This window comes from Coturnix japonica, chromosome 1, assembly GCF_054131305.1.
Source record: "Coturnix japonica strain WE chromosome 1, WE-NBRP24, whole genome shotgun sequence".
In the NCBI taxonomy this organism is placed as follows: Eukaryota; Metazoa; Chordata; class Aves; order Galliformes; family Phasianidae; genus Coturnix; species Coturnix japonica.
In genome coordinates this window covers 72,676,655-72,701,503 of record NC_140663.1, presented here as the reverse complement: position 1 = coordinate 72,701,503, position 24,849 = coordinate 72,676,655, and the positions used below count along the sequence as shown (strand labels likewise).

The following is a 24,849-nucleotide window of genomic DNA, read 5'->3' as shown; positions in this document are numbered from 1 at the left end:
TTTTAGAGGTGTTACACCAATTAAAATAATAATACATTTAGGAAGATTCAAACAGCTTTACTCATCAAATCCAGACTTGCTGATGTTTCCATTTTTAATCTCGATTATCAAGGATTTCTGCCTGAGTTTACTACAATGTAAGGATTATGCACATGAGCACTTTGTGATAAATCCTGGATTTTATTGGTTAATGTTAGTACTAAGATGATGGCCATTTAAAAAGTCAAATAAAAGCAACGTACAAACAAGTATTATATATGCATACACACATACACACCAGAATACCTTAATACAATTGTACTCGCATCAGTTTTCTGTTGTATCAGAGATGATACTTCAGTATGTAACAAATAGGAGACTCTCCATTCAACTCCCACTTAGTCACGTTATGCTTGTTATACAAAATACTTCATTGTTTAAAGAAGCGATCCTCAAGTTCAGAAGCAATCCTTGATATGTTATTAACTGCACAGCAAACACCATCTGGGGGGGCAGCTACAGAGCACAGAAGGAGCAAGAGGTTTCCAAAGCCAATTCTTATCCAGGAGGAACAGACTGGCCTCCTGATCCCCACGTTGCTTTTCAACATGTATGTGCAGACCCTCATCTCAGTTTCCCTTTTTCTTTTCCCCCCGATATCTTCATCTTGTGCAAATACACGCTCTAGAAAATGCAAGTTTCTCAGATGTTCTCTGGAGTCTTCTTTCTTCAGCATGGGTAATATAACATACACATGTCATACAACCCACAGATATAACAACAGCTCATTGCTACACCAGCCCCAGCTTACAAATGCATGGAAGACTTATTCAGTGAAAAGGAGTTACATTACAGCAGTGTTTCTGTTCTTTAAACTCAGCCCCAGGACTTACAGTACTCTGCATGGCACAAATACAGTAAGCATTACTGACCTTCTTAAATTCACAGGAAAGCACTTCAGAGTTAAACTGTACATCTGGAGAGGGAGACTACAGTGATATAAATGCGATTTGTAAGGAAGTTTTTCAAATAAATAAATGATAGTACTTCAGTGCAGCTTCCTTTACATAATATGCATTGACAATGCAAACCAGCCTTCTTCTTTTTGCTTTTCTGCCTGCAGAAGAGGAAACAAGTTGAAATTTACACATCATAACCTTCCTGCAGACTTGCTAGTCAGCAGTTTCCCTGATGGGAAGCAATTTTCTGCCAGGGACACCAGAGGGATGGTCACACCACCAACTTCAGAGACCTTGCGTAAGTCACACTTCCTACCTTCCATATTCTGAAGCACCCTTATGTTTACTTCTCTATTAGGATACAGTCTTAGACTCCTAATTTAAGTTACTTTGGATATCAGGAAAGCCAGTATTAATATACCCTCAAGGTTGCTACCAACGGAGCTGTAAATGTTTTACCAGACTATAATATTATCTGGATTTCCATGTGAAAGCATCTCCCTGTAGTCTATTCTTCTTGCAAGCCAGGAATTAGAAATCGATATTCATGATCTTCTTCCAGTTTGGATTTATTTAACTTTCAGCAATACACTTGTGTAATGGCAGGGTAAGAGTCTGAAGAGTTTGCTTGACTCTTATATGTGGCTCCATCAGCACATTCTGAAGATTGCTTGAAATTCTCTGGAGCCATCAGTCTGACAAAGTCCGACAGAGGTTCCCAGTTCTAACACAAATAGATGCCACAGCAGAAAACACATTTACAGGAATACTCACTTGTAAGTAACAGCTTTGTGGTAGCAAACAACTCATGTTGTTAGCACGCAGGCCTCCCCTTACCAGTTATCCAGAATCCAGACTGCTATGAATTGATTACCATTAGCATCAGTACATTCAAAGTAGGACTGAGTTCCTCCCTCCACTGTATCTGTCTTACATTCTATTTACATAGCACAGCAATCAAGCCTTCTGGCTGAAGAATTTTCAGTCTTACCTTTGGCCTCTGACTGGCAGGATTTAATGTCACACTCTCTGATGTGGTACTTAAGGGTGAAGAAGGTTTGCTAGAACCTCCTACGGACCTGTAGATGTTATTAAAAATAAAAGATGGAAGTGAGTATCAGAATCATGTCTAGGATGCTGAGTGAGGATCCCTCATCAAGAGCCAACAACCCACGTGACACTACATGTATTTTAAACACAGACAATGAAAGGCAAAGATGATAGTGGATGTTTCCCCTATTTCTATGAAGTTTGATAAATCTGAGAAAGTCCACGATGCCAAAAAAAATATATGATTATACTTAATTAAGAGGTCTCTGTGTACGTAATTAAGTAAATACATAAATAAAGTAGTAAAAGGTCAACATCTACCTTCTCATGCTGGTCACACTGCCAGGGGAAACACTATCTTCTTTGGAGCTATCCACAGAAGCTGCCACAGGAACAGACACTTCAGCTGACCTCCTCGCATCTTCTAGGCAAAATAAATAATAGCTTTGATGAGAACACCAGAACGTTTACAAATTGCATGGAATACACAGAGCATACACATCATCAGGCTGAAGGTCCATTCACTCCCACAGCCACCCTCTGAAAATGAAAGATAGTGAAAGCAGATATTCAGAGATATAGACAATGTGCATAGACACAAATTGACTGTTTTCTGAATAAACCCTTTGGTTTTTATCAGTCAGCAGCTTTAACACTTGAGATTTCGCTACTTCTTGTCCTTTACATTCCGATTTCCATGCTGATTTATGTTACAACAGCCGCAGAAGCATAAAGTGTTACGATTCCACTGTGCACGCCACTGCATATGCACCTGCATTCATGTGCACATGCATATTCTCTCCTCTTCCTCCTCCTTCCTAGCTGATGTATCTTGCATAACTCTCTGAAATCCATCACCTCTAAAATGAGGGGTGCTTGTAGCATGCAGATGCTGATAGAAGGCACCCTGCTGACTGTGTCTGCTGATCCAATCAGTCAATGAAGAGACCTCCCACAAAAGGGGAAAAAAAAGGTTTTACTAGGTTTTTGTTCCTCCTGAAGCTGGCTACTTACCACTGTGGTTTCGGGATGGAAGCAGAACAGGAGATATTCTCTGAGAGACTGTATCAGCAGCAGCTAATTTCTGCTGATCTATTAGCTGCAGCAGTTTATCACGTGCTTCCGTGCTCTGACGATTCAGCTCTGCTATCCTTTCCTCCAAGCTCTTCGGTACCACAAGATGAGTCTACTTAAGATAATTGGATAATTACTTCCAATTAAAAACTGAAAACACAACGTTTTAAAACAGGTTTTTCTACAAACAGAAAAAACAGCTCATCTGCGTTATTCCAAATAACAAAACAAAGGAAGAAAACCTACAACCCTCCAGTAACTAACCACAATTAAGAAGGTATTTAACTAGCTAGCCACACATTCAAGAGGAAACGTGGAAAGCAGATTTCTAGCAGAACTATCTTGCATCTCATCTTCAAATCAGGTTTTCATCCATTCTTTTGCTGTTTATAAATACGCTCCACACTTGGAGATTTTAAGCACTCATATACAACATAAGCCCAACATGAAAAACTACTGTTGACCTCAGGGAACAGTAAAATCAAAGTCTCCAAGTGAATGAAAGAAAAGAACATTTGTTTTGTTACTCTTCTTAACAAAGAAACAAGGAAGAAACAGCTACAGCATCAGTAAGCTAATGGAAAGTAGATCCACACACAGGGGAATCCAGCCTTCCATTTTTTTTTTCTTTGCCTTTTTTCTTTTCTTTTAAATTCTCACCTGCTCTTGTGAAGAGTCTGGACAAGAATCTGAATTTTGCATTGGGTCTGGTTGGGGCAGACAGTCCCTTATGTCTTCAGAGAAGCTTCTGAATTTGCTCAGTTGAGCTTTAATCAGTGAGTTCTGCCGCGTGAGCTCAGCTATCTGTCCCAGCAGATCACTGCTTTGAGAGAACTCTCCAACTGTGTCATTTTTGGTAGTGTCACCAAGGCAGGACAAACTGATTTTCTCTTGGGAACTCTGCAAGTCTTTGTCTGCAGGAGGAACTGGCTGCCTTTGAGACATGAGATGGCTTTCCTCAGTCACACTCCACGTCCTCAGGGGGGAAGGTGAGCTCCTCTCCTTGCATGGTTCTCTCTCAGTGTTTTCAGTAGACTGAGAAATGGTTGTCAATACTACAGACAAGAAGGAATAGCTCTGAGTTAGCCCTCCATTTTCCAAAATCCAATTATCTTACCCAATAAACTGCAAGTCTGCTTTTTTCTTTTGCTAGTTATCTGGGCTGGTAACAGAGCTTTTGGAATAGCACAATACAAGAACAGAAGGCTTCTACAACAACAACAAACTATTTACTAACCCTCTAAGCTTTCTGGCTCTGGAGGTCAGAGACAATGTGCTGTAAATCAGACAAAGCACTACAGCACATCATACAGAAGTGACACTCAAAATCAGTACAAGTTAAAGATGCCAGTCTGCACTGCCACTGACAGGACTATAAATGGAGACAGAATGTGTAAAGGAAATCAGATGCAGAAAGAAAAGCAAAGCCCATCTGAATGCAGAAGCAGGATATTCCAGCTATCGGGCCAAGGTGCCCAGGCAGACTAAAGTTAACAGAAAATATCTCCAAAGGTAACACAAGCCTCAGACATTGAAATAGTAACACACTACACAGACTTCTAAGTCTACTACAGCCAGAGAGATCTTACTGTTCTGGAGGGGAGACAATTCCGGACTGTTCTTCTGCCGGGGAGGTGACAGCAGTACAGCTGGCTGGAAGACCTGAGCTGGCAAGCTTCTACCTGCTGCCGCATCACCTGAGGCACCTGGCCTCTGAGGAAACTTGACAGGATGTTCTTCCTGTGGGAATTTCAGCACATTCTTCTTTTTGCTTTCATCAGTCCCAGATTCAAAATAGCTCAAATCAGGTTTTTCTAAAGAAAGAGATGAAGCAAGAATAGAATTTAAAGAACAACAGAATTAGTGTTAGTGCAAAACCTGTGTAAAGAAAAATATCAATGTCAATTCTTACGTTTAGATATCTGGGAAGACAGACTAGAGCACATTCCCAACACAATCCCAGCTTTCTTCTGATCCCCAGGTACAAAACTTTCACCGCGTTTAAGAGTGTGGGGAGAAAAAAAATACGCTATTATACAAATGCTGCTCAGAAAGTTATGCTTCCTGTTTTCCTACATTGGCCCACAGTCTCAGAGACAGATATGAATGGTATGGCAGTAGAAGTTGAACCCACTTGCCAACACTGTTACGTGTTATTGCCATGTGACAGATGGCAGCAGAGGGACAGTCTGACCAAATGGTACCTGACATAGAAGTGCAGATGAAGCAAAAGGGCGGCATTAATTCCTCCATGCAGAAACAAATGCACACACTGACACGTGCTGAATATTTATGGAGACCAAACAGTGGATATGAGCACAGTGAGGCAGTGGGTGGTGCGTTTCAACAGTGGTCATCTGTGCCAGTGCGGATTTTGACAAGCAAGGCGCACAGGCTCTTGTTTGCTGGCAAAAAATGCACAGCTAATGGTGGTGACTATGCTGAGAGTAGTATTTTGTAGCTGAGAACTGGCTCCATCAAACAGCATTATTGTGCTCTTCCTGTCTGTAGTACTGCCACAGGAATAAGTAGGAGGCATTACTTTCAAAGCAACCTATGTACATAGCCTCACCACTTCAGGACACTAGTCAGAGATCTGTTTGAAGCCCATGCATGAGACGTAAAGACTTGTGAGGCACAGATATGTAAGCAGGCTGCATGTGGCAATATTCTCAGGAGAGTAAATCTACAGTATCACTGAGCAGAGTGGGAAAAAAAGACAAGAAAGCAAAGCTTTTTTGAGCTCTCTGGTGCTCTTATTATGACTTAATTCAAATCAAGACATCTCTACAGTGAAAGATGAGCTGTTCTTCTGTACTCCGCTAAAACTAGTTTGTGTATTGTCTACACTGAACATACCAGGAAGGTATGAAATGCGTGAACTCCAAAAGCTGCAGCTAGCTGTGAGACCACAGTAATTTTAGTATAGTTGCATGCACTGCTTCCTTAGTGCTATGTTTAAATTACCCCTTAATGATTTTACTCTGGATATTTGTTCTCAATAGTAAAGTGACTGGAAACTCAGGGAGAACATACGTGACCCCAAAATACAAGAGACAAAAAGCACTCTGTACAGGCAAAGAACCTAAAGCTGTTTGCCTTAAGATACTGTTTATGGATCATATTGCTGAGATGGAATCTAATATCTTTCACTCACTACATAATAACACTGGCAGATGATAAGAAAGATCTTCCTCCTCTGCTTCACCATACAGAACTGCATTTCCAAAGCATCCTCCTCACAAGCTCATTTTCTTCACAGTATTTCCCCCAACTCTTCCTTCAGCCATTCTTTGCTCCAGGGAAGTTTGTTGTATTTTTTTTTTTTACTGCAGAAACTATGCATAAGCTCTCTCTAGTATTTCGCAACCAGACAGAAGCCTTAAGGGTAGAAAAGTGAGGAGTTCAGCTGCTCACAAGGAAGAAATATTGTTCCAAATTCAGGAAGCTTCCCCCTCAGAAGATGCCACTTTCTGAGATGAGAAGAGAGACCAGTAAGGAAGAATTTTTGCAAAACTGTTAAATATAAGTTGATGGTGATTGAGGCAAGTCAAAAAAAGACACAATCTGGTGTGGCTTCTTCCTGAGAACACAACAGAAACAGTCAGGAATGTTTTTGACTGTGATGTCTACACCACACCAACAGCATTTAACCAAGGAACACAAAACGCTCCAAGCAATCACAGGATTCACAAGAAGGTACTGACCTGGACAGCAGAAATGATACATTTAAGTAAGTAATCAGAAAGGATGACTGGGAGAAAACACAGTTGCAAAGGAAAATTAAAAGTATAAATTTGGTTAGTTTGGTCAGGAATGCCACTACCTTAACATAGTGTATAAATACAGACAGAGTTATCACTCAAATGGTCATTCACCTCCAATATAATTCACAAACATCAAGCAACAGCCTCCTGCTTGATTGCTTCACAAATCAAAGCAGCTGCTGTTTCTGGTCAGCAGCGACCTCCAGTGTTTAAAGGGAGAAACAATCTTAAACTATTAGAATGCCTCAGCAACAGAAAGGTGGAATCCTGGATCCTGCTTCAGATGGACTTTTATTTTGGGGTTTTTTCCCATTAAGACCCTCAGAATAAACCTGGCCTTACATCTTACTGGGGTAAGGAGAAGGAAGCCCAGGATTTGTGTATATGGATAACTTTCAAGTCCAGATTGAGACAGATGGAAGTCAGCTTACAATAATGCTAAAAAAAACCCACACAAATAAATCTGCAGACAAGTGCTTATGCTTACAGCAGGAAAGATTCAGGCCCACACAAGATGTATTTATTCAAGCAGACATCTGTTAACTACCACATTTTCCACTGCAAGAATAAAAGTAGCCACAACTCTCATTTCCTTCATACACACATACACATACCTTGGGTTTGCGATGGACTTTTGTGTGCAATTCCAAAATGGCTTGGACTTTCTTCTCTTCTAGGTTCTACCAAAGGAAGGCCCTTAAATGCCTGTGTGAGAGAGGTCATCTTTTCATCTGTTTCGATCATGTACTGCTGCAGCTTTTTCTAAGGAAAAAGAGAGAGAGATTTTTATTCTAGCAAGATGAATCCGACAACTGTAGATCACAAGCAGCACTGAGAAAAAATGTGGCCTCTTAATATCTCTGCATGAGCTTGTGAGATCACAGTGAGGTATGAATTATCAGTGTCTCCACATTTCTCCTTCCAAGTTGGAAAAAGGGGCTCAGTACCTGTATAGCAATGTTTTCTTCCCTTACTAGAAGTATTTCTGCAGTCAGAGCATCAATTAGTTCTCTGTGCTCATTCAACATCTCTTCATGATGCTGCCTCATCATCTCTTTCTCATGCAGTTGCATCTCACTCTAAACAGGGAGAAAAAGTTAAAAACCTTCTATAAGGATTAATATTTGAAAACAGGAATGACCCACAACACATTATTCTATAACAGCTCTTCCCACTGTTGTTTGACTTCAGTACCCTCACTACAAAATCCAGTTTTCAGTGATTGAGAACTCCCAGTGAGCTCACTGTTCTTTCTTTATTACTCCACAACAACTGAGGGAATCCTTTAAATACTTACAACTCTCACAGGCTGAAACAAGAAAAGCAGAAACAAGCACCTGCTTCCCTGAATGGAATTTAAGACACTGAATCTTCTTCACCTAGTTATGAAATAATTCTGGGTACACCAGTGCTCATCACTATCTGTTGCTACCCTGTGCCTTATCTTTGTCTTTCTTAATTCACTGATAAAGACAGATTTTACTAAACAAAGGGGGAAGTACTAGCTCTTTAATGTTTGCTCTCATAGAGAGAAGTAGTTCTAGGTTTCCTTTTTATTATGCTTTGTTGGTTGTTTTTTTTTTAAAAAAAAAAAAAAATAAAAAAGAAAAGCATTGAGGAATCCACTAGAACACAAGACAGAAGACCTAACTGTAAAGAACCTTTTGCCCTCAAAAGACAACTGATCTACAATTTTAAGGTAGCAACAGCAACAGACAGGCTTCCTGTTCATGACAAAACACCAGAGACTCCCTCCCACCTCTACTGGGTAAAGAGACCACATGACTGCCATTTTTAGCCCTACTAGTGGAACAAAGGTTTTACAGAGCATCAAACACATCAGCATTGGTAAATGAGACCCTGCCCCAAATGGTAGCTTGCATTCACTACAATAAATCCTTGAATAAAAGACAGACATCCCATCTCCAAAAGAATCCAGAGAAACAGCCTGGGTACCCTTTTCTGCGCAAGCAGAATTACAAGAAGATCTTGTCATGTACTGTAGATTATATTCTGCTAGCACTGGTATCAGATGTGAGGAAAAAGCACCAAGCATGAAGGCAAAACAGCTCTGCAGCTAAAAGAACGAATGAACAAGTAGACATTTTTGAGAACAAACCACAGTACTTGTTACTAGACACACTCAGATATCTCCCCCCAAGCCAATCAGACAGGCAGGCTAACCATCTTCTAGCAGCAATGAAGCCAATATGGATGTCTCCAAGGTAAGTGGAAGAGCTACTGCAACTTCTGGGACTGCAACGACAATCAATCTTACTTAACTTAGTTATTCTGAGCGTAAAAGATTCCACACAGACAAGCATCTTACATTTACGTGTGGGGAGGCTGTCAGCTAACTACTATATATACCCATTCCTATCACCAGATAGGATGTCAATTTGCTATATCCTGAAAGAACTGTCTTTATTCCAGCCTACTGCCAAGGGCACCCCCTATTACATAAGCTTATTTTAACACTACATCAGAATACACAGAAGCAGAGACAGAGAAAATATGACTATGCACACATTACATTAACACATCTTGCTATGTCTTCACCCCATGAGTCTTGCAAAGGAATAACATCTTGAAGAATGGCAAGGGAAAAAAAAAGTAATTCTAACCTTTTATAGAATCATTATAGTTGGAAAAGACCTCAAAGATCATCTTAGTCCGACCATCAACTCATCACCACCATGCCCACTAAACCGTGTCATTCAGTGCCACATCCACCCTACTCTTGAAGATCCTCCAGGGATGGTGAATTAACCACCTCCCCTGACAGCCTGTTCCAATGCTTCACCCTTCTTCTCAAATGTCCTCACAGAGAAGACATTTTTCCTAATATCAAAACAGAACCTCTCCTAGAGCCATTAGTTCTTGTCCTGTCGCTGTTAACTGAGAAAAGAGACTGTCTCTCATCTTGCTACAACTTCCTTTTAGGGAATTGTAGAGAGTGATAAGGCCTCGCCTGAGCCTCCTCTTCTCCAGACTGAACAATCTCAGTTCCCTCAGCCGCTTCTCAGACTTGTGCTCCAGACCCTTCACCAGCTTAGTTGCCCTTCTCTAGTCGTGCTCTCAAGGTTTCAACATTTTTCTGGTAGTAAGAAACCCAGAACTGAATGCAGTATTCAAGGTGTGCCCGAGTACAGGGGAGACGATCACCTATATATTCACAAAACCATTTTTCATCATCTTTAATGATCACAGGCAGATTAAGTTCTTGCTGGGCTTTTGCCTTTCTAATTTTCCCCATTCATACCACAGCAACATCCTCATACTCTTCTTGAGCTGACTGACCCTTCTTCCAAAGATCGTAAAACTCTTTTTTTTTTCCCCAGTCTCAGCAAAAGCTCTTTGTTCAGTCAGGACAGGAGATGACAATTAAAATTACTTAGGAACCCACGTCCAGACCTTTAATGAGGCTTTTGAAGAGAACTGTCCAAGGTACTGAGTCCCTGGAGACATCTACTGTGACCAGCCTCCAACTGGGTATAAATCCATTCACCATCAATTACTTGGGTCCAAACATCCAGTTTTTTATCAAGAGAACTGCACATCTGTCTAAGCTGGGAGCCATGAGTTTCTCCAGGAAAAAGGAGCACTGCGTAGTCGGCAGGATTCGAACCTGCGCGGGCACAGCCCAATGGATTTCTAGTCCATCGCCTTAACCACTCGGCCACGACTACTGCACATTATGGGTGTGCATCATCCGCCCCAAGGAACAAGGATGACAATCAACTCTACTTTGTACCCTGAGTAACTGCTGCTCATTTCCACTTAAGAATTTGGACAGTAAACTTTTACAAGTTGAAGATGATTTTGCATGCAATCCACCAACTCCTGGAAGGAAGCAGTAACTACACATCTATTAGAATAAAACAGACATTATAGAGGTACTTAAGAGTCAGGATACATCTTTGGCAACACAGTAGCCTCTACAAAAACTCAATTTCCTTGGCCTTTAAAATATATTGGATGATTACTTTATAGTTGTCATATCTTTCTTAGTTGCTACATTTAAAATCCATGAACAGTTTTGAAGGAATTATGAAGACCGACATTAACTTCTATGGAACATAAAGAGAAACTGAACAGGAACTGAACACAGTTATAGCTGCAATTACAGCGTGAATTTTATGCATGTAAACTGGTATTTCCTACTGAATTGAGATCAGACAACAAAACTGGAAAATAATCTTTCTGCTCAGAAAAGAAAGGGAATCCTATAAGCTTCAGCATGTCTTGAAGACTGGATGTCTACCTAAAATCAAAGACATCTTAAATAGTCAATGCCAATGTATTTTCTTGAAACGCGCTGCCAGCTATCTAATGCTGACTTAGGAACTTTACTAATACTACTGGGGAGGCAAGACGGTGCACACAAGCACTTTCATACCTAGCATCACAGGGATTTTATTAAAAACAAAACAGAGAAGCTATACAACTTCCCAGTGAATTTGCAAATTCTAAATACAATTTAAAGCTGCGTGAAAAGATGAATAGACAGTGAAGGCAACAGAATCATAGAATCATTCAGGTTGGAAAAGACCTGTGACTTACTATTAACTTAGTACTGCTAACTATATTATTACACTACATCCCTTATCAGCACATCTTTAAAAACCCCTCTAAGGATGGTGACTCAACTACTTCACTGGGCAGCCTGCTCCCGTGCTTAAAAACTCTTTCAGCGAAGAAATTTTTCCTAATATCCAACCTAAACCTCCCCTGTGTGCCCTGAAACCATTACCTCGTCCTCTCATTTTCTGCATGGACTTGAAAACAAACCCCACCACACAACAACCTCCTTTGAGGTAGGTGAGAAGGACAACAAGGCCTCCACCAAGCCTCCTTTTCCCTAGGCTAAACAACCCCAGTTCCCGCAGCTTCTCCTCATAAAGACTTCCTCTTTAGACACCTTGCCAGCTTACTTGCCATTCTTGGTATGGAGTGCTGTGGAACACTACTCCTGAAGAGCTTCCAACTGGATATATATCCATTCACCACAATTCCTCGGGTCCAAACACCCAGACAGTTTTTTTATCCAGAGAACTGCACATCTGTCTAAGCTAGAAGCCATGAGTTTCTCCAGGAAAAAGGAGCACTGCGTAGTCGGCAGGATTCGAACCTGCGCGGGCAGAGCCCAATGGATTTCTAGTCCATCGCCTTAACCACTCGGCCACGACTACTGCACATTACGGGTGTGCACCACCTGCCCCGAGGAACAAGGATGATAATTACTATTATATTAATAACATGAATTAGAAACTATTAAGTTGATGCTTTCCTACTAAACAGAAATCACATCACTGGTAGTATAAAAAGATCCTTCCCAGTAACATCACAAAAAGAACCTTAATAAATTTAATACTCTGCTTTCACATGGCAACTTTAACACAAAATGAGTGTTATGAGCGACATTTAATACATAAACTTCTTTTACTTTTTTCCAATGACTATTCACCCTGAAAAATGGAGCAAAAAAGGACAGATCTAGTGAGCCTTATCTCAGATCATTCTGTAAGCTACATAAAGGCACATACAGAAAAAGGAGACAACCCAAGGCAACCAGCAAAGCTTTGCTAATAGCAAATGGTACCTGCTCAATCTGGTGGCCTACCATGAAGGAGTGACTACACTAGTCAACAAGAAGAGACAGGTCCATGTCATTTACGTGGACTTCTACAAGGCCATTGATGTAGTCCCATATTACATCCTTATCTCTGTGTTGGAGAGAGATGGATTTGAAGGGTAGACTATTCAGTAGATAAAGAATTGGTTGGGTAGTTGCAACCAGAGGGTTGTAGTCAATGGCTCTACATCCAAGTGGAAGATGGTCATGAGTGGTGTGCCCCAAGAGTCCACCTTCGGACTGATACTCTTCAACATCTTTATCAGTGACACAGACAACAGGACTGAATGCACCCTCAGCAAGTTTGCTGATGACACCACGCTAAGGAGTGTAGTTGATGCTACAGCAGGAAGAGACGCCATCCAGTGAGATCTGCACAGGCTAGAGAAGTGGGCTGACATTAACCTGGTGAGGTTCAACAAGGTGAGAGCAGTGTCTTGCACCTGGTTTTGTTACAGTCCCAGACTTGGCTTATGGTCTGGGAGAAGAACTCATTAAGAGCAGAACTGTGGAGAAGAGCCTGGGGATGCAGGTGGACTAAATGCTTGACATGAGTGAGGTACGTGCTCCTGCAGCTCAGAAGGCCAAGTGCATCCTGGGCTGCAAAAAGAGGGTTGGACAGCAGGAAGAGGAGATGACTGTTCACCTCTGCTCTGCCCTCAGGGAGGACCCAACACAAGAAGGATGCAGAGTTTCTGGAGCAGAGGAAGTAGAGAACGTCTCCTAGGAAGACTGGCTGGGGGAGATGGGCTTGTTTAGCTTGGGGCAGAGAAAGTTCTGAGGAGAGCTCTTAGCATCCTTTCACTGCTTGAAGGGAGCTTCTAAAAACAGATGTCCAAGCCACAAGCCATGAGTTTCTCCAGGAAAAAGGAGCACTGCGTAGTCGGCAGGATTCGAACCTGCGCGGGCAGAGCCCAATGGATTTCTAGTCCATCGCCTTAACCACTCGGCCACGACTACTGCACATTATGGGTGTGCACCATCTGCCTCGAGGAACACTATGAAATTAAGAGCAATTTGTTGACTGAGCGACTGGATGACTCCACGATCAACCTGATCCAGTGGGAGGCACCCTTGCCCATCACCACAGGTTGGTGGTATTTAAGGTCACTATTGATATGAAATAGAGCTTTGGGATTTAGGTAACATACTCTACTGCATCTGTTAAGGGTGCTAGAACTGCTGTAATCTTTTTCATAATTTCTCAAAGGCCCTCTGAATCCATGAGTCACTCCTGCACCTTGAATAGCTTTGGGTTAGAGATATTTTATTTTTTTTAATAAACAATTCCACACAGCTTGCAGGTATTGTCTTCATGGGATTGCATTCATCTGCAGCCGTGCAATGCTATTGTCAGCACTTGACATTGTTCTTGCTTAAGATCAAGTTGCTGGTATGGATGGAAGAGGAAAGCCAAGGAATCTCTCTCTCTCAAAAATAAATAAATAAGTAAATAAAATAGAATTTGGGTACACTTTACTAGTGCTAATCATATCATTTTGAGAGGGAATGAAGAAAACGAATTTGTCAACAAAGCTGTAGTTAATATCCTGCTACGATTCTGAACATACGAGAAAAATTAAATTTAAAAATACTTCCATTAATATTTTCTGCAAACATTCACTAGGAGACTTGCACTGTAGTCATCTCCTCCCTTTTCATTAGGGATCCCTGTCTCTAACAAGCTGAGCTTTACCAGCTAATTGCATGCAATTCAAATAAGTAATGATAATTAGACTTTAAAGTAAAGAAACTAGGAGCCAGGGAAGACCAAAGCTGACAATTCTACTGTAATTCTGTATCCTTTTACATTCATTCTACGGAAAGAACTTAAGAGTATTCTCACCTCTTTGAGGTAGCGCATCAAACGACAGAGAGCATTCACCAGTGACAAGGTAAATCCAGTGAGGCCTTCACTTTTTTGTATTTTTTTAACCTCACGGCCTGTACATCGCTCGTATTCCTCTAATTCATGCTCCACTTCGTGTATCATGCAGCTGAGGACATCTAGGCTGGATTTGTTGTCCCTCTGAAGGTCCATGGGGACTGAACTAGCAGGAGAATCATCTCTCCTCTGCCTTGGAGAGTTCTGTGCAGTTTGTTTCCTTTTCACTAGGGGAAAACAAACAAACAGGAAAACAGCCACTGAAATTTCAATTTGTATAGAAAGCTTTGCAAGTAAGAATGAAATTATATTGTTTACTGAAACATATCTGTGCCTCCAGTGGTGCAGTGGTAGGAATGCCGCTTTGCAACAGCGGAGGCCTGGGTTCGAATCCCCCCTGTGGCACAAGTGGTAGAAGTGCCGCTCTGCTACACAGAGGCTCGAATCCCGGGGGTTGGACTCGATGATCTCTAAGGTCCCTTCCAACCCGCACGAGACTGTGATACTGTGATATCAAAGGAGAGACCCTCTTTTGCAATGAGCTGTAATGGACCATCAAGGAATTCCCGCAGACATTCCAATTATTTTCAATAATCCAAAAGTACATTTTATGTCATTACATTGGTCCCATTCAAGTTTCATTGGTGCATTTATCTTAGACATCTATTTTTGCTTTTTTCTTTCAAATTAGAAGCGCAGAAACAGTTTGCAAGTCATCACCCAGTGAAAAACAACAGCTGCTTTCAGATCTTGTATTTAGTAACTTTTACAAGTCTTTCTATGCTAATATTTGTACGTGGGGATTGGCATCAGGTATAAATGATGTGCAGAATAAGATGAAAATTCATCATAAATCTGGGCAGCATGGATGAGAAGGTTGTAAAATAAATAGAAAAGCACCACAAAGGAGAGAACTCTATGCCCAGCAAGAAAACAGGCTGCAACACAGAATTGTATTTATGGTTTCCTCATTCCTATGAGACTTCGCTTTGTCACCGGAATATACTGCATGAGGGTTGTGGAATGTCAACCTTTCCAAATGCTCAAAACATGGAGAGTTGAGCCCCCCTGAATTCTTTGGAGTTAGCTCTCCCCTGAGCAGGGAGCACGAGTAGATGACCTCCAAAGATCCCTTTTCAACACACATTTTCCTATGATACTAAGATTCTTGGTCAAAGGAAAGAATGCTGTTTTTGAAAGTACTAAACTTTTTGCTGAAATTTGCTTTTCTTTTCTTGAGTTTGGGTTCAGCACTTGTCTCACAGTGTAAGCAGAGTCTACAGTCTCTTCTTCATCTTGATTCTGATGTCTTGAATGGATTCTCCTGACTTCACTGGAAGCATTGAGGGCTGATTTAAATACAAAACAACAAAAAAAATTCATTTATGTTTTTAACAGTGCTATCATACAAAGGTATAATAAATACTAGAAAATTAGGCTTCTTAGTGTGAAAATTCATCTAAACCAAATTAACACACCTCTATTTCTCATCTCAACCCAGAAAAGGATCTCCAGACAGGGTCCTGTAAACAGTTTAACCACCCTTGAGAGGCTGCAATTAAGCAAATCCAACCTGAATGTTCCAATGATGGAGACGCAATTGTTGGAGTCATAGCTATTTCCTGTGATACAGTAGTTTTTCTCAAATCTCTTTCAGCCCACAACTCAGAATTTGCTGAGGAATTTTCTTCTCTCAATATACGAAGTAGCCTACAATCAAAACACACATAACAACTAATCACAATATAGTAGCACAACTTGACATTATTTTTGCAACCTAGAAAAAGTTTTTTTTCCTCTGTAACTACTTAGTGGAGCTCTCCACTCAAACTCATTCAAAGGTTTAAGAGTACCACAAAGGTTTTTCTTAGAATTCTGAGGTCAAGAAAGTAGTGTGGGGGGAACAAAAACAAAAATCGCACAAACAGGAATCAAACCACAACAAAATTAAGTTCGCTATTCTCATACAACATCTTCTAATACCCTTATAAATCTCCCTAGTCCTAGTGAAAAAAGGGTGGAAACTTTAATGGACAAATCTGCACTGACCTGTCACAACCAATACTGGATTTGAAATTCAGAGACTCATGCTGTCCATTTTCTGATTGGCATACAGACAATGCCTCCTCTTCTTCCCCTTCATTAAGGGCCTTTTTGGAAACAAGGAAATAAAACAGACCTCAGAGTAAATTCAAACTGCCTCTAGGAAGAAGTCAGATATCAGGTGGAGTGCTGACAATAGCACTTCACAGCTGCAGATGAATGCAATCCCATGAAGACAATACCTGCAAGCTGTGTGGAATTATTAAAAAAAAATAAAATATCTCTAACCCAAAGCTATTCAAGATGCAGGAGTGATGCAGCAGAGTACGTTACCCAAATCCCAAAGCTGTATTTCATAGCAATAGTGACCTTAAATACCACCATACTCCACCCTGTAGCTATGGCAAGGGTGCCTCCCACTGGATCAGGTTGATCATGGAGTCATCCAGTCGCTCAGTCAACAAACTGCTCTTAATTTCATAGTGTTCCTCGAGGCAGATGGTGCACACCCATAATGTGCAGTAGTCGTGGCCGAGTGGTTAAGGCGATGGACTAGAAATCCATTGGGCTCTGCCCGCGCAGGTTCGAATCCTGCCGACTACGCAGTGCTCCTTTTTCCTGGAGAAACTCATGGCTTGTGGCTTGGACATCTGTTTTTAGAAGCTCCCTTCAAGCAGTGAAAGGATGCTAAGAGCTCTCCTCAGAACTTTCTCTTCCCCAAGCTAAACAAGCCCATCTCCCCCAGCCAGTCTTCCTAGGAGACGTTCTCTACTTCCTCTGCTCCAGAAACTCTGCATCCTTCTTGTTCTGGGTCCTCCCTGAGGGCAGAGCAGAGGTGAAGTCACCTCCCCTCCCTGCTGTCCAACCCTCTTTTTGCAGCCCAGGATGCATTTGGCCTTCTGAGCTGCAAGAGCACGTACCTCACTCATGTCAAGCATTTAGTCCACCTGCATCCCCAGGCTCTTCTCCACAGTGCTGCTCTTAATGAGTTCTTCTCCCAGACCATAAGCCAAGTCTGAGACTGTAACAAAACCAGGTGCAAGACACTGCTCTCACCTTGTTGAACCTCACCAGGTTAATGTCAGCCCACTTCTTTAGCCTGTGCAGATCTCACTGGATGGCGTCTCTTCCTGCTGTAGCATCAACTACACTCCTTAGCTTGGTGTCATCAGCAAACTTGCTGAGGGTGCATTCAATCTTGTTGTCTGTGTCACTGATAAAGATGTTGAAGAGTATCAGTCCAAAGATTGACTCTTGGGGCACACCACTCATGACCATCTTCCACCTGGATGTAGAGCCATTGACCACAACCCTCTCCTGGTTGCAACCACCCAACCAATTCTTTATCCACTGAGTAGTCTACCCTTCAAATCCATCTCTCTCCAACATAGAGATAAGGATGCAATACGGGACTACATCGAAGGCCTTGCAGAAGTCTGAGTAGATTACCTCATTTGCTCTTCCACTGTTCACAGCTGCTGTCACTCTTTCACTGAATGCCACGAGGTTGGTCAGGCCAATTCACACTTTGTGGAGTCATGCTGTCTGTCTCAGATCACCTTCTCATCTCCTCTCTTCCAGAAGGATCTGCTCCAAGATCTTCCCATGCACACAAGTGAGGATTAATGGCCTGTATTTCCATTGTGCAATTGACCACCTCTTTCTGGGTATGATCTTACAACTATTTCTTTGTCTATCAACCAGTCTACCCATCAAATCCATACCTTTCCAATTTGGAAAGAAGGATGCTATGGGTGGACCATGTCAAAGACCTTACTGAAGTCCAGACGGTAGCTCTTCCCTTGCTGCTGACATGATTATAGTAGTCTCGGACTTGCTCCATTCTTAACACAGGAGGGATTTCACTCCCTTTGTCGTGATTTTGTAATTTTGTTATTGGTATTCCACATCGTAACATCAAGTAAAGCACAGGGAATTAAAGAGTTAAGACTCCAGTTCCAGGAACAGACAACTTTCTGTATACCTGGTTCTCAGAAGGGAACCAAAGTATTACATATCCCAGAGGACATCAAGTTCAGAGAGGAAGATAAGTCATAGGATTTCTATCTCTTCCTGCTGCCTGGCAGGGGGTGGGTGCTCCCCAGCAATGCACCTTCAGTTCAAACTAAGGCTTTTGGTTATGGACACTCTCCCTATCATTTTATTTGATTTATCAGCCTCAATTCTGATTATATTATATTGTGTTACCTTGCATTCTGGTATCATATTTACTAATATTAGGTTTCCTTTTTCCTTTTCTTATATCATTGCTGCTGTTCTGTTTTTGGGCCCAGCTCCCATCTCCCTTCCCCTTTTTCCTTCCCATTTTTGGGCCGGGAAGCCTATGGGCCTGCTGCCCCCCATCACAGGCACAGACTGATCTAGATAACTGTGTAACACCCCTGATCCCCCCTGGATGTTCAGAAACATGACAGGCATTGAAAGCCTAACTGGCAGTGAATACTGAGGCAAAGAACTCATTGAGTACCTCAGCCTCTTCCATATCAACTGAAGCCAGTTCTTCCTTCTAATTTACCAGAGCGAGTACAGTCTCCTTTGCCTGTCTCTTCTGACTGACATATCTAAAGAAACACTTCTTGTTATTTTTCACACATTTCACAAAGTTTAATTACATCTGTGCCTTGGCTTTCCTCATCTCATCTCTGCACAACCAGACAGAAAACCCATATTCTTCCCAGGTCACCCATCCCTGCTTCCACTGCCTTTACTTTCCCTTTTTATCCTTCAGTTTGTCCAGCAAGTCCTTGCTCAACAGTAGGAGTAAGGTGGAAAAAAAAAATTATTTATTATATATATGTGTGTGCAGTGGGATAGACATAGATTTTCATAAGAAAATAGTACTGATAGATGTCTGCTGAGTGTCTCTGAGATTTTCTTTTCCATATATTCCTATGAAAATCCCAGTTCAATGCTATCTGGTGAGGCATACCCAGAAGGGCAGAAACCTGGTAGTTCAAGGAATGCTAATTACAGATTTGATTTGCTTTATGTGAATATGGTGTGTGGGACTGTATTTGTTGTGGTTGTTTTACACATAGAATATTCGCATAATTATACATATCTCACAATAAGGTCATTAGTTTGTTATGTCAAATTTCTAAAATTTAGAAATTTTAGAAAGGAGATTATATTTATATATATTCTTTTTATATATTTAATGTAGTCCTCTGTATGTTATTAGCACTCTATACAATACACAGAAGAAACATTTAGGTCTGCTGGGAAGCGCTACCTTTGCATATCCTTATTTTGTGCAAACAAGAAACATGGAACATACTTATAAATTAATTACCTGGGAATCCATGACAGATTCATTGAGGATGGAAAGCTGAGTGGAAGGTTCCCATTTTTGTGTGATGGGTCCCTGAGATGATTCTAAGTCACAGTTAGGAGCCATTGTTACATTAGGGAAACCTAGAGGAATCAGACAAAACAGGGAAGATCAGCAAGGGCTGAGTCAGTACATCATAGGACTAAGCACCAAAATGCAAGTTCCTGCATTTTGCACAGAAGCAATCACAATGATGTGTGTTGTTTTGAATAACTGACAAAGACCATAGAATTATCTCCATACATTCAACCATGTATCAGGCTCTTGTCCTCCTCAGCTGTGTAAATAAACTTGTTCAGAAAAAGCACGTCATTTGGAATAGTCATTAAATGTAAGAGAACTGTAGCCTAAAGACAAAAGATAAGATTAACACCTCACATGCAAATGGCCAATCCCTTTCAGCAGTGTAACACATAAACCAGGATAAGAAATGGAAAAGATTTATTCACGAGTTGCTGATAAATGTACAATGATATCTAAGAACAAGGCAAACTATGTAGCAGTTCTGAGAATCAGAACTACTACAGTAGCACAAACTGGTGCCCCATATTGGCTGGTAACTTGGCTACATAAATGGCCAGCATCAGTTATTTTGAAGTGATCAGAAATTACACTATGGACCGGTACAGTGGAACAACCAACCAGTTCACTTTCTCATGCCACATTAGGTATTATCCCGTCTGTGTTTCGTCCAACATGAACAGGATCATTCTTATCACATTAGATAATCAGACAAAAGCACAAAGAAAACTTTGTAACGCAAGATTATTTATGAGAAGCAAGAAGTTATTCTTGAATGCAGTGCCACATAGAAATGAGGTAGTTTACCTGTTCGTGTGCGAGGGGCATTCCCAAACAAGTCTTTTACCACAGCCATAACCCGATCAGACCGTTTCACTACATCTTGCAAATCATATTGATCGGAGAGAATCTGAAAGTATAGCATATAAGAAAATATTTCATGCTGTGCAGACTTATTTTTCCTTGTTTTATTCCATGTTTTTTAGTACTGTTCTTCAAAACAGCTAACAAAAGAATAACTAAGGTGGCAGCGCTTACAAAGTAGGTACTTGTGCAGCTAGGTCCTAATTAAGATAGATCAGAAGACCACAATTTGTTCCAAATGACAAGAATTCACCTCATTTTTCTGAAAAGTTAAGTTGTTATCACTCCAGAAGTGTCAACGCTGACTCATCTGACAGACAACCAAGTACTGAACTAGTTGATTAGATCCAAATTAATTCAGACAGACTTGTTTTATTCAGTCTTGATCACCAGAAATCCTGCCTCAAATTAAGCCTCATACCTTCCTACAAGCATCAGCAGACATAAATACAGCTGGCTGCATCTGGCAATACAAAATGCTTTGGCCATTTCCATGCATTTTTCACGAGACACAGCTTCTGTATTCAAGGTATCTCTCCCACTATTTGAAGTCCATTACTAGAACCATGAAAGCTGCCTCCTAGGCGAGAAGCTTTTGAGTTTAAAAGGACATTTGGCTACTGTGAACCGAACAGAAGTTGATAAAAAACATCTCCTGGGTAGAACACAATTCTAAACTCTTCACTGAGTAGTAGCTTCATTCATTAAATTAGAAATGGAGAGCACTGAGAACTAAAAGCAAAGTAAAAGACATGTTCCCCTCATCTACCTTCTTCAATTTCCCCTCTGAATAGGAAAGGAGGTGGTGAGTGTGGGTTGTGTCACATCCAGAACACCACACAGATTTTATTAAAATTCATATTCCCTTCTGTTTCAGAATGTTACTAAAGATAATTAAACAGAGCTAATCCTGACCCTCTTAACTACGCTAATACATTCACTATGTACCCTTCAGTGAAATGTATTGACAGTATTTCAGAAACAGGTTGCAGGACCACCCTCAATTCATAGTTAATGAAGTCATGTAATGTTTTCTTTCAGATTTTTACTCAGCCCCTTCCTCTAGAGTTTAAAAAGTTAAGCTTATCCATGTTGTAATTTTTACTCTCTCCGACATATAGCTACAAGAAAAGACACGCTACTGGCAGCATCTTCCTAGATTTTGCCTTCTGTTGAGTAAGATTCAAGGGGCTTAGGATGTTGAGAACTTACAACAATAAGGTGAGACCTTGCACTGAATAACAGAGGCAAGGAGATAACCCACAGTACTTTCACTGTGCTGAAAAATGCAGACTGAAGAAGTTCAATTATTCTGAACAACAGAACCAGAGACTAACAGGATTTAACTTGGGGATACAGGAAAATAGTGACTCTTCTCCATACATTTATAATTCACATTCAAGAAGATGCCAGTACATCAAGCAGCAACAGCAGCATGTGTTTCATCTTGCCTGGAATGATCTTCTTATGTCTTCCTACCTAGGACTGTCTCTTTTCAGATTCAAAAGTAGGTATAAAATATGTTGATTAAAAGTACTCTCTTTAATAGGAGGGAGAAATCTGCTCAGGGGGAGTTAAAGTTAGTGCAATATCATTAAGAATAGCAAGAAATATAGAAGGCTATCTCAAATGTGTGAAACAACCAAGTCACATATTAAGTAGTCCAAATGCATTTAAAAGCTTGTAGTCCTACCTACGTTTAGGATATGTAACTCTGAAAGGAATTTTTCCTGAATCTAGCTTGCACCAGGGAGTTCTGTATAAAAGCCCATGGGGTTGTTTTTAGAATATTGCTCTAAAATGGACTTGGTGTAAAAGTATGAAAATAACAAATGTTGAAATCAAAGTTTGATTCTTGGTTACAAATATCCTTAACACAAATTCTGTTGTAGTTGCAGACAAAAGGATATCAAGTACGAATCTAGTTAGTGATTTTTAAATCCTAATGCTTTCATTTGTTCCTGTCTGTGCTTCAATGTTCTCAAAATCTACAAAAGCAAGATGAGAAATGGAAGTCCTTGATGGTTAACCCACTGTGCATGCACAGGACTGCTGAATTAGTACATCATTACTTTATCTGCTAGGTGAACACTGTTGATATTGAATAATAATGAATAAGATCAACTCTAGGTTTGTCCAAGTGCTGATGAGATTTCAAAGCTACTGTATTTTGAGATTAGTTTTCATGACATAGTTTTCATGTCCTTCTCAAAACTATAAATGTTCATGTGCTCATCAAAGGGAGAAAACGAGGCAAGGTAGGACTGAAGACACAGAAGAATGCGCACCCTTTTCACAGCATAGAGTTTAACTATGCAAACAGCTCCAGTTTAGATGCAATGATGCCTGCAGCATTACAGAGGGCATAGACACAGATAAAATACCCTAAATGTACAGGACTGTGTACCAACTTACTGTTCCAACTACTGCACGTAGAGAAGAAAGAAAGTATGCACATATGAAAGCCAACTATACAAAAAGAGGAACAAATTTTCACTGATGTGAAAAAGCAGATTTCTACTACTACTATAAATCATTTGCAGCAGGCTGAAAGCAGATTTAGCTCTCACCTCATGCATCAGAGCCAGTTTCCTTTTCTCCAAAGAATCAGGGGCCAGCTGCATTTGCTTCTTCCATTTTCTTCTCAGCGCCTTCTCTTGCAGTTCCAGATGTGCCAGTGCTTTGTTTTTTGATTTGTGTATTTCATGGCGACGCAGCTACATAAACATAAAAGAAACTAGTTTAAAATGAAGGTGCCATGTAAAAGAAGAACTAGTAAGACCACAATGACAACTCTTATCTTTGACATCATTCACCTGATGGCTGTTTATTTCATGGTAGTGCAAGCAAAAGCCTCGCAAACATCCTCAAATGTCAAATGCCACCAATGCTAGCCATGTTTAAAGCAGCTTCAAAGGTGAATGGAGGAAATCTCACAGCTTCCATCTGCCCGCCATCACTGAATAGAGTTTTCTCAAGAGAGAAAAAACCCACAAACATTCCCTCGTAGAAAGATGTTGCATTTTCCTGATTTAAGGCTAGTGTCAACCATCAGTGGAATTCTCACTCTTCTTCTAACAGTGATATATGCATATAGTTTAAATACAAATTACACAAGCTAAAGTGCTTGCTAATGTGGCTGCCTGGAGGCTACCAAGACAACCAGCTCACACATTACACTTACAATGTCCTCAGGAGTCGCACGGTGTACCGTCAAATCATGGACAGTACTCTGCAGAAAGGAACGAGAGAACACATCAAAAGCAAGAAAAGAGATTTTTAAGGTTCAACAAAACAACAACAAACTAAACCCATTATAAACTACAACTTAGCATAACATTACACAACTGTACACTTCAATACCTAAACTTTAAGGAACTCCCAACTCCCCCTGCTCACTCCAGGCCGGTGAAAAAGGTCGGACGAGAAATCCACCCCACACAACTAAGCCTCAGGGCTCCGCAGGGTAGGGGGAACGAGGAAGAAGGCTGTGCGAAGCGCTGATGGTGGCAGGCTCGCTCCCGCCCACATCCCCCACAGAGGGCCGGGATCGGGCCGCCACACAAGGCGCACTAAGCCCCACTCGGAGCCGCCCCACAGAAACAGCACTTACATCCCAATCCCTCTTGGCCACCGTCGCCTTCCTCGGGCCCTTTCTGGTACCTCCACGTAGCCGCGGCCGGGGCCCGCTCAGCAGCGACATGGCCGCCCCGCCGGCGGCTCGAGCGGGCCGCGCACGCACACCCCCCTCCGTTACCACAGGGACGGAGCCGTTCGCCGCGCCCCGAGGGGTGGAACGTGGCGGCGGCTGGCTCCGCCTCACGGCATCGCCGGCTCCACAGAAAGCCGTTGGGACACCTCTTCCCTCTCTCGCCCCAGTCCTGCTCATTTGTGCCTTTATTATCTTTCTTCACTGCAAAGTCCACCCCAGGCCAACTCGCAGTGCCTCTGTCAAGGAGTTTCCAGATGTACTTAAAATCTTAATTAAAACAACGAAGAGGTAATTAAGAGCAGAATGTCACACAAGCTCTTAAATGAAGGAAACGTGACACTCAGGAGTGGCTTTTACACAAACAGATCTCTCTAGTGGTGCCACCAAGGAAGGGTGCACCTCCCTACCCAAAGAACGTCCAACACCCAGAAAGTAACCAGCTGTTAACACCCGTTTATTTACCTTATGAGCAAATTCAATTTCCCTATGCAACCTGAAGCTGAGCAGC

General features: G+C 41.4%; 1 protein-coding gene and 4 non-coding genes across 10 annotated transcripts; 1 reads left to right on the top strand and 4 right to left on the bottom strand.

Moving 5' to 3' along the window:
• Positions 1-160: 160 nt before the first annotated feature.
• Positions 161-24,371, bottom strand: SPICE1 (spindle and centriole associated protein 1). 6 transcript variants are annotated; one of them, XR_014937402.1, is made up of 17 exons: positions 24,243-24,371; positions 23,814-23,861; positions 23,200-23,346; positions 20,573-20,675; positions 19,706-19,827; positions 16,399-16,499; positions 15,923-16,059; positions 15,558-15,698; positions 14,311-14,576; positions 7,777-7,908; positions 7,444-7,591; positions 4,652-4,876; positions 3,723-4,117; positions 3,003-3,177; positions 2,310-2,412; positions 1,930-2,017; positions 161-1,096 (listed from the first exon to the last, which is right to left on the bottom strand). XR_014937402.1 is itself a non-coding variant. In XM_015874369.2 (17 exons), the coding sequence occupies exons 1-17, from the start codon at positions 24,330-24,332 to the stop codon at positions 1,043-1,045; spliced, it is 2,472 nt and encodes an 823-aa protein (XP_015729855.2). In that variant the 5' UTR covers positions 24,333-24,371; the 3' UTR covers positions 161-1,042. The 6 variants fall into 6 exon arrangements, 4 of the variants coding, with proteins under 4 accessions (XP_015729855.2, XP_015729864.2, XP_015729874.2 ...); XR_014937403.1 differs by having other exon boundaries at positions 2,310-2,409; XM_015874369.2 differs by having other exon boundaries at positions 3,003-3,174.
• TRNAS-AGA (transfer RNA serine (anticodon AGA)) lies at positions 10,437-10,518 on the bottom strand. Its single transcript has one exon. It is a non-coding gene; the product is annotated as a tRNA-Ser (tRNA).
• On the bottom strand, positions 11,940-12,021 carry TRNAS-AGA (transfer RNA serine (anticodon AGA)). The gene has a single exon. It is a non-coding gene; the product is annotated as a tRNA-Ser (tRNA).
• Positions 13,343-13,424, bottom strand: TRNAS-AGA (transfer RNA serine (anticodon AGA)). The gene has a single exon. It is a non-coding gene; the product is annotated as a tRNA-Ser (tRNA).
• On the top strand, positions 16,914-16,995 carry TRNAS-AGA (transfer RNA serine (anticodon AGA)). The gene has a single exon. It is a non-coding gene; the product is annotated as a tRNA-Ser (tRNA).
• Positions 24,372-24,849: the final 478 nt, after the last annotated feature.